This window comes from Aulonocara stuartgranti (assembly GCF_965226115.1).
Source record: "Aulonocara stuartgranti genome assembly, chromosome: 5".
Classification (NCBI taxonomy): Eukaryota; Metazoa; Chordata; class Actinopteri; order Cichliformes; family Cichlidae; genus Aulonocara; species Aulonocara stuartgranti.
Window position 1 is genome coordinate 19,557,521 of NC_138943.1, and position 13,449 is coordinate 19,570,969.

At 39.5% G+C, this 13,449-nt stretch overlaps 1 protein-coding gene across 2 annotated transcripts; it reads right to left on the bottom strand.

Moving 5' to 3' along the window:
• Positions 1–1,037: 1,037 nt before the first annotated feature.
• Positions 1,038–13,153, bottom strand: LOC309707571 (uncharacterized protein). Of its 2 annotated transcripts, none has more exons than XM_082534979.1 (11): positions 12,873–13,153; positions 10,411–10,475; positions 10,217–10,243; positions 9,815–9,840; positions 8,133–9,656; positions 7,597–8,021; positions 7,480–7,502; positions 7,295–7,343; positions 5,886–7,181; positions 1,949–2,752; positions 1,038–1,758 (listed from the first exon to the last, which is right to left on the bottom strand). In XM_082534979.1, the coding sequence occupies exons 1-4, from the start codon at positions 13,109–13,111 to the stop codon at positions 9,818–9,820; spliced, it is 354 nt and encodes a 117-aa protein (XP_082391105.1). In that variant the 5' UTR covers positions 13,112–13,153; the 3' UTR covers positions 1,038–1,758; positions 1,949–2,752; positions 5,886–7,181; positions 7,295–7,343; positions 7,480–7,502; positions 7,597–8,021; positions 8,133–9,656; positions 9,815–9,817. The 2 variants fall into 2 exon arrangements, with proteins under 2 accessions (XP_082391105.1, XP_082391106.1); XM_082534980.1 differs by having other exon boundaries at positions 9,815–9,872.
• Between the last annotated feature and the right edge of the window lie 296 nt (positions 13,154–13,449).

The following is a 13,449-nucleotide window of genomic DNA, read 5'->3' on the forward strand; positions in this document are numbered from 1 at the left end:
TGCCCAAACTTTTGCATCCCACTGTATTAGTATATTTTGTCATTAGTATAATATGAAATAAATTCGTGTGCCAACATTTGCTGTGCAGTAGAACTGAGACATTAGTCATTATAAACATTTATTTGAAATAATATTAAAATTCTCACACACAAAAACATTAAACATAAATATATAAAATATAAGTATTTACAGAGAGACAGGAATAAAAAGGACCCAGCTGCTCTCCAGAGCAGGAACAAGGCTGAGGAGGAAATGCTCCATTGGAGACTGGTGTGGCCTCTTCAGGGACACCAGGATGGCCAGCTCGGCCTGGGGCTTGGTCACTCAGGCACAGCTGACTGCCGGTGGAGCTCACGGGCGCGCCACTGCAACTCCCCCTGGCTTCTGCTACGCGGCTGCTGAGTGAACCCTCATCTGGGATTCTCCTCAGCTCTTTCTGGGACAGTGGCGCGGCTGCCCCTCTGTTGGTCTTCCTTGGTCTCTTGTGTTCTGGGGGCCTCTGGATGTCTGGAGTTTTGATCTCCTCCATACCTGCTTCATGCCCTGGAGGACGGGGCTGTGGCCCCCCCACACCCTCTAGCAGGTCATTACATGAAGGAACCTTTTAAAAAAACAAGCGCGTCCATGCTCACAGGTGTACACACGGGTGATCACACCCACAGATCAAATCAAATCAAATCACTTTTATTGTCACATCACATGTGTAGGTACATTGGTACAGCACATGTGAGTGAAATTCTTGTGTGCGAGCTTCACAAGCAACAGAGTTGTGCAAAATACAATAATGTAAACAAGCAAAATACAAGAATGGCTACATCTGAAACTAATAAATATATGTACAATATATAATAGTATATGCATTTCTGGATGTGTATACTAAATATTTTTCTACGTGTGTGTGTGTGTACACATATTTTACAAATTAAATAGAGTAAACAATAAGTAGAATATTTAAAATAAATAAAATAAAATATACAGAGTGAGACATGTGCAAAACAGTGGCATTACTGTACAGTATGGAGTGCATAATGTTAAAGTTCCAGTAGTGAACCTGAGGTGTCTATGAAGTGTTCAGCAGTCTGATGGCCTGGTGGAAGAAGCTGTCTCTCAGTCTGCTGGTACGGGACCGGATGCTGCAGAACCTCCTTCCTGATGGAAGTAGTCTGAACAGTTTATGGCTGGGGTGACTAGAGTCCTTGATGATCCTCCCCGCTTTCCTCAGGCACCGCTTCCTGTAGATGTCTTGGAGGGAGGGAAGCTCACCTCCAATTATCCGTTCACCCTTTTTCACCCTACACCCTTTTTGGCTCCTACCTCAAAGCACACTGTGTTCTGTTGATCTTATGTGCTGCACAATAATGTTTAATATTTAGTATTTACTGTCATATTCCCATATATCATTGTGATGTTGTTTATTCTATTACTCTTGTTCTCTTCTGCTTGTTTTCTTTTTTCTTTCTCAGCAGGTGATCCAGCTGATCGATAGATGCATTTTTTTTCCTGCCCATTCTGTTGGTTTTTGTTTTTTGCCCTTCTCCCCCGTCCCTCTTCTCAGCTGTTTCTCTTTCCCTCTTTCTTTCTCCCCTTCTTTCCTCCAGTCAAGTCTGTCCTGTATTCAGCAAGTGAAAATAAAATAAACAATAAAAGATGAATCAAATGGACCATTAAAAAAAAAAAAAAGGATGGCCAGCTCCACCACCGATGGACCGTCCTGGGACCCGTCCCTCATCTGCCTCGGAGCTGTCCTCCTCTGTGGGCCTGTAAAACACAGCACAAAACACAAAGACATGAGAAGGCTGCTACTAGATTTTGATTTTCAACATTGAAAAAAACAAAACAGGATATAATCAGATTGGTTGTAGATATTTAGTAAAGGTGATCACAAGGGAATCCCACCGAGTACAAAGCTATCAGTGCTTGCTGTACATCTGATGCTACAATTGCACACCTGTGGGTGCAGCAGCAGGAGCTCAGGGACTGGGGAGCCAGGAGAAGCAACAGGGGATGCTCGGCTGCAGAATCAGTTGGTTCTATCGAGATGATATTAAATGTTAACAGGTTGAATACAATAATCATAGTGAAATTATATACAGTGGTCCCTCATTTATTGCAGCAGGGGTTCTCAGAATAACTAGCCCCTCGCCACACACTTCATACACTTTTTTTCCCCACACACATGAACATTACTCACAGTTCTCACAAGTTGATTCTGAAAGTACAAACCTTTGTAGATTGCAAAACGTAAAAGTATTATTATGCAGCGTTTTGTCTTCATCTGCCTGCCACTTTCGTGTGCCTTTTTCCCTCGCGGTGCAGGTGTCTATTTCTGAATGAAGGTCATAGTTATGGGTGTTTTTGTGCTGTTTTTCTATTGGACGTGATGGTTATAAAAAACCATATTATAAAAAATGATAAATTTGTGCAGGAGACACGACATGGAGGAGATTTGTCAATCAGGCTGCAGAATGCAATGCTGTACTGCAATAAAAAATCTGCGAAAAAGCGAGGCAGTGACGGATGAACAACGGGACCACTGTGTGCTGTTTATTAATAAACAATAAAATATATTCCTATATGACAACAAGCATAAAAGTAGAACGGTATTTGTACATCAGTGGGAAAATAGCGATGGCTTGCTAGCTTTTGTGCGACTTCCCCAGGTCAGTGACAAATTTCACAAGAGAAATGAATGAACTTACCAGGTTGCCCGATCTCTTCACATATCTTCCTCCAAGCTCGGTCCTTTATATTCCTGTCTCGGTACAGAAAGCAGCTGGTGTCATACAGCTGCTACGGCGTTGATTAGCCTTTCCTCCATATTGAATGAAGTATGAAGGGCTTTGGCTGGATCTGCCCCTTTGAGAGCCACGTCACCAGGCTCCTGATTGGTTGTCACGGTGCGATTTGACGCTGGAGTTCAGATTTTTCCAACTCGAGCGGTTGACGCGATACAAAAACTGACGTGCGTGGTTTTATTCGCGAGTCAAACGCGCCAGACGCGGTACACTGACGCGCGTTTCTCGCGTTTTTGCGACGCAAATCTGCTTCCGAATTTTCACGGGAATGCAATCGCGTGTCATCGTGCTTTACCATTGACTTTACATGTAAACCTGACGCTTTGTTCACATCTATCGCGTTCGGTGTGAACACACCGTGATTGGTTGTCGCGGCGCGAATTGACGCTGGAGTTGCACAAAATGCAACACAAAAACTGCTGCAAATCTGCTTCCGATTTGACTTTACATGTAAACCTGACGCTCTGGTCGCGTTCGGTGTGAACACACCGTTAGACCAAATACCGTTGCTGTTAATTTTACTCTCTGCAGTGTTTAAATGCTTACATATACACACACAGTTATTGTCCCTCCAAACATAGGACTCAGTTCTGTTTCTATGCGCCATCTTTGTTCACGCTTTCCCACTCAGGCTTCTAGACTTCTGATTGGCCAACATTTCTACACGGTTAGGAATATATTGCCACCTGTTGCTTTGGCATGTTCCTTTTCCCTTCATTTTTGGCTTTTATGTGTGGACGGGAGTTTTTTAAAAAACGAAAACGGAAAATCTCAGTTTTCAAAAACACCTGAGTATGTGTGGAATGTAGCCAAAATGTCATTTTCAGAACTTTATTCTCAGAAAGACAGAAGTAAACATTAAGTGGCCACAGTAAGACACATGTCAAATGATAGACCTGCTGTGACACACTTTTTGAAACTCTCAATGTCAGTGTGTGACATTTAACGCACTGCAAACACCATGAGTAGAAGGACTAAACAATTTTGGCCTTTAATCAGTTCAGCATTTTTTAAAGTGTGAAACACATTCAAGTTACATTTAAATTTAACTAAAACAAAAACCTAGAAGTTGATTATTTTAAAAATTAGCTCACTGTTTTGGTTTGTAACATCCCAAATGATTCACATAATTTGGGGATCTACTGTATGTATTATGCAATATGTATTATAAAATAGAGTATTGAAAGCAGACTGGTACCCACTGGCTCATCACTTACCAGATGTCTTCCCCTTAACTTACACTTCAAACTATACTGTTATATAGTATGCATAACAACAGCGACTCAGTAGTGATGACAATACAACTTAGCAAGTTTAGCTTCCCAAGAATGAACATAACAGATGAAATAACTTGTTTCTAAACAAATCTGTGATAGAAATGCACTAACTAAACTTGTAAACATGTTGTCTCACTAATACTCACAAGCAATAACTTTCCAAGGCTTAAAGGTTTTAAAAGGCATCTAAGCCAACGCACAACATATCTGCAGGCTAACAAGCAGCCAGCTTCCTGTTTCGTCCACCAACAGGAACATAAAAAAACTCCACTAAAATATATGCTTTTGAGTAATCCCACTATGACCAGCAGAGGGTGCTGAAGAGAAAGAACCTATGCATGTCATAACACTCCATGTGTGGTATTGGAAAATACCACTATAAATCAACTGAAACATCATGGACTACAAGATTTTACAGATTATATCTGAACACAATGTTCACCATCACCAAATATATGATACTCAGTCCTTTGGGGACATCGGTAGAACTGTGCTGCAGAGGGTGCTGAAGAGAAAAAACCTCTGAGAACCTCATGGGCTGGAGTTTGTCATGTGAGATGGATGCAGGTGTTAGCAGATTCATTGTGCATGCACACTGTAGCTAAGCCTCTGGGTTGGGATTTGGGTAGAGTGCTATAGGTAGATTACAGGTAAGTGGACCAGATGCAGTCCTTACAACACATTCAGATTAATGTCTGAGAAATCACTTAATTGACAAATTTTAACCAGCTGATTCACTTTCATTTTTCATCCTGCTGTATATGTTGGCATTTAACCAAATTCCACAGTGCTCAAGGCTTTTAAATCAGCTCAGATTTTTTTAAAAGAAATGCTTTTAACTTTTTGAAATCAGGATGTAGCCATGTGTTTCTGAGCTGAGTATGCTTTAATCTGTCCTGTTTGTTTTGTTAAAGCTTTATTTTATTTTATCTTATTTTATTTTTAGGGGTCTGCTTGTCTTTCTGTAGATGCCACCAGAGGCGGAGCCAGACATTTGAAACACCCGGGGCTTAGCCCTAAAGGGTAGTATGCATGCATGTGGGATTCTTTTTTTTTTTTTGGGGGGGGGGGAGTTAGAAATGACTGAAAGATTAATTGGCTCTGTTTTGAGTTTTGTTCAAAAAAGAATGACTTCATATAGGGAAAAATATATATCACATGTGCAGGACACCTTAAACTAGTTTTTTAATTAAGCAGCAAGGCAGAACAAAGTCGGGGCTGTATCAAGACACGAGGACTAAACCCCAATTCAACCAGACCCAGAACTGATCCTGAATTAAAACAGGACTACAACAGTTCAAAATCAGGACTACTGAGGACTTAACCAAGACAGAACCAGAATCAGAACTAGATGATAGTAGCACTAAAAATCATCATATACCTGCACTACACTTGTTTTGTTTTTTTAATTCTAAGCAAAGTACACTATTTAGATTGAGAAAAGTTTATATAATTATTTAGCCTTGTTGTGCAAAAAAGCCTGCATAACTTAAATGTAGAATTTGAAAAATAGCAAACCTAAAAAGAAACACTAGGTACGAGATACATGAGTACCTATGATACGGTGATACTTTTGGTAAACAGTATCACTCTTTATTCTGACATTTAACTAATTCAAAAGATGTTTCAATATTTATCTAAAACAAAAGTTTACTCTAAATTGATGTTGTACAGTAAAAATGTTTTCTCCCTAAAGTGTATGTAAATATCTGGTTACAAATGTGAATATCCTGCTGTGTACTGAAATCCCTCTTGTTTTGCATAGAAATATACTGAACAACATACAAAGCATAATATATAAAATAACATTTACCTGAGTTTTTTCTTTGAAAGAAGCCTCTAATGTCCATTCTTATATTTCAGTACATGACTGAAACCGATTTAGTCGGGGAGGGTAAGAACTGAAAATATGAAATAAACACACGTAAGCTAAGACTCTCTAAAAAAAATAGCATTTGTTCGGCTTTTTATTTCGCCATTTGTTGATTCACTTGAAGAGCAAGTAACGTAATATTGGTCAAGTGATCAGTTTGATATCAATCTTTCATGATACACCGTCATATTTACATTATTTGTATGGTACGAATGATTTGCTTTGGTACCTGGTCAAACTTAAGCTCTCCTTAGTATGGCTGGCTCCGTTTCTCCAACAACGCACTCACAGGCAGCAGCTGCCCCGCCCTCTCGCTCAGTCGCTTAGTGCCTGAGCTCGGATCATACCAATATCAGGGGGGATTCACGCACAGTCGTAAATTCCCACAGTGTGCACTATGTGCTTCGAATATTGCTTGCACTTTTTGTTTTATACAGTTGTCAGCCAGGCATCTAACTATGAAAAAATTACACTCCAAAAGACCCCGGGCTTCTGACAAAAAGACCCGGGCTTAAGCCCAGTAAGCCACCCCCATGCTCCGCCCCTGGATGTCACCACACAGAATTGTTCAAACCACTTATCAGGAGTGTAACTAAGCATTTTTACTAAAGTGACAAGTAAGCATTTCATGCTGATCAGTCTGAGATGTGATCTCATATGACATTTGTCAAAGCTCGGTTTAAGTTCCTTCATACATTTTGTACCCACAGATCTTAGTATGGAATGGACCCTACTTTTGCATGATTGGTAATCTTTTTGTGGATATTATATAATGATTTAATACACTTACCTCCATGTTAAAAGTTCCAACTTTTATTTGTGCTTTTGTCAAGTATATTATTAGTATAAGTATACAAACAGACTGACAGGTAGCAAAGCTAAAGAGAGATCACCTGTGAAACTCAAAAAGCTTTGACTATGTGCACAGTAGCTCCTCCTAACTGCTGTTCAAACCGTGTTATTGTGATGTTCAGAAGAAAGTTTGTCTTAAATGTGCTAAAATAGGCTGTGGCTGAACTGAGGAGTTTAACCAAGGCCTGTTTTAAATAACTTCCAACAATGAAAAGATGGAGATTAAAGAGAGGTAAAAATATCATCTTTAAATTAAACGTTATTAAGTCAAAGCTGACACATTCTCATGTATTCTTTATTCTATTTGTGTTTTTTTTTTCTATGTTTCTTATAGGACAGCTGGAAACACGACCCAAATACAGGAGATCTGTTTTCTTTTTCAAACTAGAGAAAGAGTGGAAACAGACAAACTGACATCAGATAAAGGCAGTGGCAATTTCAGTGAAATTTGAAAATCAGAGTATTTAACAACAGGAATAAAGGAAAATGAAACTCACCAGTGTTGCAGTCATAGGTGACAGTACTGTACGTGTCACTATTACCACCCTGTAAAATCATTTAATAAGAATTTACTTCAGGTATTACGGCAGCTTTATTCAACACAGAATAATCACTGCAGGAAGGAATATCTCTAGAGTAGATGAAGTTTTGAAAATAAAAGTCTTCAATTGTTGAGACTCACCAAAGATTTCCAATCATCTAAAACTGAAACCGCAACAAAATGTGTTTAATGACTAAATATAAACTACTGAGTTAGCATCTGAATTATTATTGCAGTAAAATAAAATTAGTAACATACATTTTGATTTACCATTGACTTTGCTTTTTTGTCTGAATGGAAAACAAGAAAAACAGAATGAACTTCAATGTTAAGGTGTAGACTGATACACAAGACATATGCTAATATGTGAGAATAACATTTCTTACCTCCCAAAACTGCATTTCTCTGCAGAATGTTAAAAAAACAATAACAAGTAATTATTCATGAAGCCTCAGAAGTCCAAGACAAATGAGGGAAGCTGGATAGGCAGTCATTTGTTCATGTTTTACTACCATAAAATAATAAAACCTAAATATGAAATCAAATTGAAATGAAAGGTGAAAATGTATTAACTGGACTTTTTAAATGCTTACCAGTCCAGCACTGATTAAGCAGAAAAGGCAACACAAGCAGAAAGGCATCCACTATCAGCACTGCGCCGATCATCCACATCCTTTTTTCTGCTTCAAGAGAGGTCATGTCACAGGTTCAAATTATCAACAAGGCAAATGAAAATTGTGAGGATGTTGTGACACAAAATGCTGGGTCATAAACACAGATCTGCATTTACTCACCAGAATCTCTGAAATTCACAAAGCTGTGACTACAAAATCATCCTTTTTTACATTTGGCTTTTAACTGTCACTTAAAATAAGCACATTAAGTATTTTCTAAATTAGTTTCGTATCAGCTCCCAATAAGGTATATTTTTGAGATTGTGTTAAATTAGTTAAATCAGTTTGTTTATAACACCTAAATACACAATAGTATAACAAGAGAATTATTTGTTCCACTCTTTTTTTTTTGTAGTATCAGCTTACCTTGCTTATTGTGTAAGCTGATAATGTAAAAGCAACTACATGAGTGGTAAGATAAGTGTATTCAGGTAAATGCTTGTTTCAATTAACAATTGACCCTTTTATTCACTTGCAAAACTCTCATCTGTAGTAGCATCTCTGCTTAAATTCATCAGGATACAAGCAACAGAGGTCAAAGTACTTTCAGATCCTTTCAGAATCGATGTACAGATAGTCAGACTTGATGGATCTAAAAAATAAATAAAAACTTCAAACAACCTGGATGAAAGAGCTGATGATAGAAAACAAAAAGCATTCAGACACAGAAACAAATGAAGGAGTGTGACAGTTGACTGTGACTGAGTCTTTTTGGTGATCACCCATAGATTCACTGCCAGTTCACAGCAAAAAGGTAAAACATTTGTTTAACTAAATAAGTGAATGTCACATTAATTTTGTGTGAATCAAACAAACTAGCTGCAGTAACACAATTCATAGGGATGTGCCATGACACACCTTTGAAAACACAAAAATATTAAAATATAATGCATTTAAATAAACTCTGACACACACATGTTCCTTCATAATCCCATAATCCCTTTGATTTTTTGTGTGTGTAAGAGGCTCTTATTCACTAAAATGGCAGAACTTGGAACATAATATATGATCCTGAAAGAATAAACAACAAGAAAAGCAGAATGATCACTTAGTTTGTATACTGATGAAGGATATGTTACTGTGAGGTGTCTGACAGTTCACTGTGATCATCTGTGGATTCACTGTCAGTTCAGGCCGAGGAGCTAAAAATGTAAACATTTCTCAAGTTAAATGAACAAATGTTTAATTTCTTTCTTTCAATCTAATAATAGAAACCTCTCTCAGAGTTTTAGTTTTTAAATGATCAAATATTTTTTTCTTATACCTCCCTCAAAACCCAAATTGATAGAAACCTGTTTTTTTTTGTATTGATACCATAGCTAAACATCCTTGTATTAGTGCACTTCAGCAGTATTTACTCACTTTGTATGGTGAAACCTGACATGTTGCTCACTGGAGATTTATGTTTAAAAATGTAATAACAGGTCATCTCAACTGTAGCAGGTAAACTTTGACGTGTCCATGACAGAAATTCAGACCCTGTCAGAGTCTGCAGACAAGGAGCTGATTTGACAGTTTTATCTCCTGAAATGATGAAATAACACTGAGACACAGGAACAGATGATGGAGTCTGACAGTTCACTGTGACTGAGTCTGTGTCTGTGATCATCAGCAGGCTCACTGTCGGTTTAGGTGGATGAAGATCTGAAAAAATAGAGTATATGTTATATTATTTAAATAGATTTATATCTATATTATTAATTTTAAATTTATTTTTATAATGGAAGCATAAGCTGTGAAATGAACCTCATAAGCATTAGTGAAACATATTATAAACTGTTCATGGTACTTTCGTCACTCACTCTTTATGGTGACGGTGGATGACTTGCTGTCAGGAGATGCATGTTTAAAAGTATAAACCTGTAAAGTGTAAGAACATCTCACTTCAACTTCAGCAGGTAAACTTTTCTGTGCAATCGTCAGCAGTTTTTGGCTTGCAATGTAGAAATCACACTGAGACACAGAAACAGATGATGGAGTCTGACAGCTCAGTGTGACTGAGTCTGTCTCTGTGATCAGAGGTGGATTCACACTCAGTACAGGTGGAACACTGGCTGAAATTTCATACAGTTGTGGTTTTAAATAGTTAATAGTTGCACAAAAAGTATTCATGATGAGCAAAGCTGAGTTACTGTAGAGAAGCTACAAAAAATAAAAATAAAAACATACCACACATTGATTAAAACATGAAAAATAAGACTGACCTTGTGCTTTGATTTCATGAAAAGAATCTGAAGAAGAAAAGGAGAAAAAACAAAATAAATTCAACAAAAAAAATATAAACTATTAAAATTCTGATGTAAACAAGAGAAACATGCTAACAGTCATTATAAGTGAGGCTATGTTAAGTAATAGCTGACGTGAACATCGAATGAACCTGATAAGAAGTTTAACTTACACATGAGCAGTGTCGGTCCTAGCCCGTTTGGCGCCCTGGGCGAGCACTCCCTCTGGCGTTTGTTTCTGGGATTTCACACAACCCAGGATTCAAATCATGAATACATAATGGGCTTGGATTTACAACATTATGAATGAAATGTGCTCTATTTGGAAGCAGCCGCCCCCCTCCCCTTTCGACGGGTTGTGTGTGAGACTTTAAATCATCAAACTGTAAATTTTAAATTGTTATTGATCCCTTTACTCCTGTCTGTATCATGATGTCTGGTGTTTTCGTGTTTTTTGTTTTGTTTTTATTTTGTTTTATTTTGAGAGTTGGTTATTAGATGCTGCTCCAGCCAGCCAGATAATCCCCCGCCACCCCGCCCCTTACTCCCAGCAAATGGGCGATAGAAAACCAATCGGTGCCTGTGCCATTCCCACTATGCGCTGGCATGATGTTGGGGCAGCATGAGTACGAGCAAATTTTTTTTTTTTTTGCTGATGCCCATGATGGCGCCCCCACCACAATGCCGCCCCGGGCAACCGCCCGTGTCGCCCGTATCAAAAACCGCTACTGCACATGAGAAGCAGGTACACTAGCAGCAGGAGATCAGCCATGATTAAAAGATGATGTGAATGTGCAGAACAGACTACAACAGTCTGTCTGACTGCTCTGACTCTCATCTACATTAAATGTTAACTTTAGAACTTGTTTTCAGGAAAACCACAGTTTTCAAAGTGTCATACTAACTGGCCACAGTAAGACACACGTCACATACTGTAAAACTGCAATGATACACTTTTCAAACCCTCACACATATAACTAGAATATATTTAGTTAACCACAGTATTAGTACAGAACAGTTAAAGTGTTTTTTGGTCATTTGTGTGGCTTTGCTATTGTGTTCTTAGAGGCCCTTATTCACTAGTGTTAGATTTGTATTGTTGATTGTCATTTATGCTTAGAAATATCTACTCATATATGCTTAGAGTTTTATAATTAGTTGTAGATTGATAGAGGTTTGATCCATAGTAGTCTGTGGAGACTCTGTGCCTCCCAGAGTGTTCTGGCATTCACACCCACATCCTGGGAGCATGGGAGAGGTCGTACCTTGTTTTCTTGTTTTATGGCAGGATAAACATATCTATGTCAGTTTTAGTCTAAGTGCCTTTTGTTTAGATGAACTGCTGGACTTCCAGACCAGCAGGTTTAGGGAAGTCACACACAAAGTCTGTGGTCTCCTCCTTTCTCTCTTTGGGTATGGACTTGGCTGGTCTGTTTCCAAAGCCTCTTCGACATCAGAGCTGCTGTCCACCTCCCCCGCACCCACAATAGCCACATCCTCTGGTTCCATATTGTCCATCTTCCCCTCATCAGTTTGGCTGGGGGCCCCCTGGCCATCTCCTGACATGTGAGGAAACTCATCTGGCTCACCCCTGTCCCTTAGTGGCATAAAGTCTGCTGCTGTGGGGTCCAATGTGGGTGAACACTGAGGCTCAGGATAAGGCCAGGTGAAAACCGCATCAGAAAACTCATCTGTGTCCTCCTCCTCCTCACTCCCCACTTGTGTCGGAGTCATGCATGTTTGTTTCCGTTTGTTATAATGTCTTTTCCTTGTTTTAGTACTAGTTACAGTTGCCTCCTTATCTGCTAGGAGCGGAAGAAAATCGCAAGGCAACAACATATTCCTATGCAAAATCCTTGTCCCCCCTTTACCATTCTCTGGCTCTAACTCAAACACAGGACTGTCCTCTCCCTTTTGTCTTTTAATAATGTAGATGTTGTCTTCCCAATAGGAGCGGATTTTACCTGGCCCACCCCTCTCCACAACATTTCTAACAAGGACACGACTCCCTTTTTGAAGTGGTGGACCATGCACACTTTTGTTGTACTGCCTTTTACCTCGGTCAGCTGACTTAGCTGCATTTTTGGAGGCGACAGTGTAAGCTTCAGCCATTCTCCTTCTCCATCTGTCCACATAGTCCTGGTAGGAGCCTGAACTGTCTGAGCGAAGCGGGTGTAGTGGTCCATAACTACAAGTATGTATTCACACCCCCCCCTTGCATTGCTCCAGGTGCAAAAAGTCAACTGAAACCAACTGAAATGGATGAGTGGTCTCTATGCTCAACATAGGTGCCCGTGCCTGTCTGTTTGGCTTCCTCTGTTTGAGACACTCACAAACATTACTGACAAAGTGTTCAATGTCTCTTTGCATCTTAGGCCAGAAGAAACGATCCCTAATTAAATTTAGGGTCCTTTCTGATCCCAAGTGACCCATCTGTTTGTGTAGTTCATTGAGCACTAGTGGGTGGTAAACTGAGGGGAGGACTAGTTGTTTTTTGTGTCGAGTCTCTCTGAACATAGTTCCATCCTCTCTGAATTTTAGTTTGCTCCACTCTCTAGCCAATGCTTTAAACTCAGTGCTCTCAGTTTTAATTTCCTGTGTGGTGGGCCTTTTGTTTTGCACTACAGACTCGTACATTTTACCTATCACGGGGTCTTGCCGCTGTGCTGCACAGATTTCCTCTCTCGGTATGGGCTGAATCATGTCCAGCAGTTCCTCTGCTCGTGTTTGATGCTGAAGGGTGTGGAAGGAGACAGCGTTAAACATTAGAGCTTCTGTTTGCTGCACTAATATGCCCTGCTGTGAGGCTGCAACCACGTCCTGGCTAACCGTCTGTATACAGCAGTTCATATAGTCCTCAAAATCGAGGGGCATCCTGGATAAAAAATCTGCATCTGCATTTGTTTTTCCTGGCCTCTATTTTATCGTAAAGTTGAAATCTGCGAGCTCAGCCACCCAACGCTGACCTGATGCATTCAACTTTGCTGTCGTTAACACATAGGTGAGTGGATTATTATCTGTATAAACCACAAAAGATGGCGCATGCAGCAAATAATTTCTGAAGCGCTCACAGACAGCCCATTTGAGAGCTAAAAACTCTAGTTTGCCAGCATGCATATGGTAATTTTTTTCTGGCGGCGTTAACGTTCTAGATCCATAAGCTATGACTCTTAACTTGCCATTACTGCGCTGGTAGAGCACTGCTCCTAACC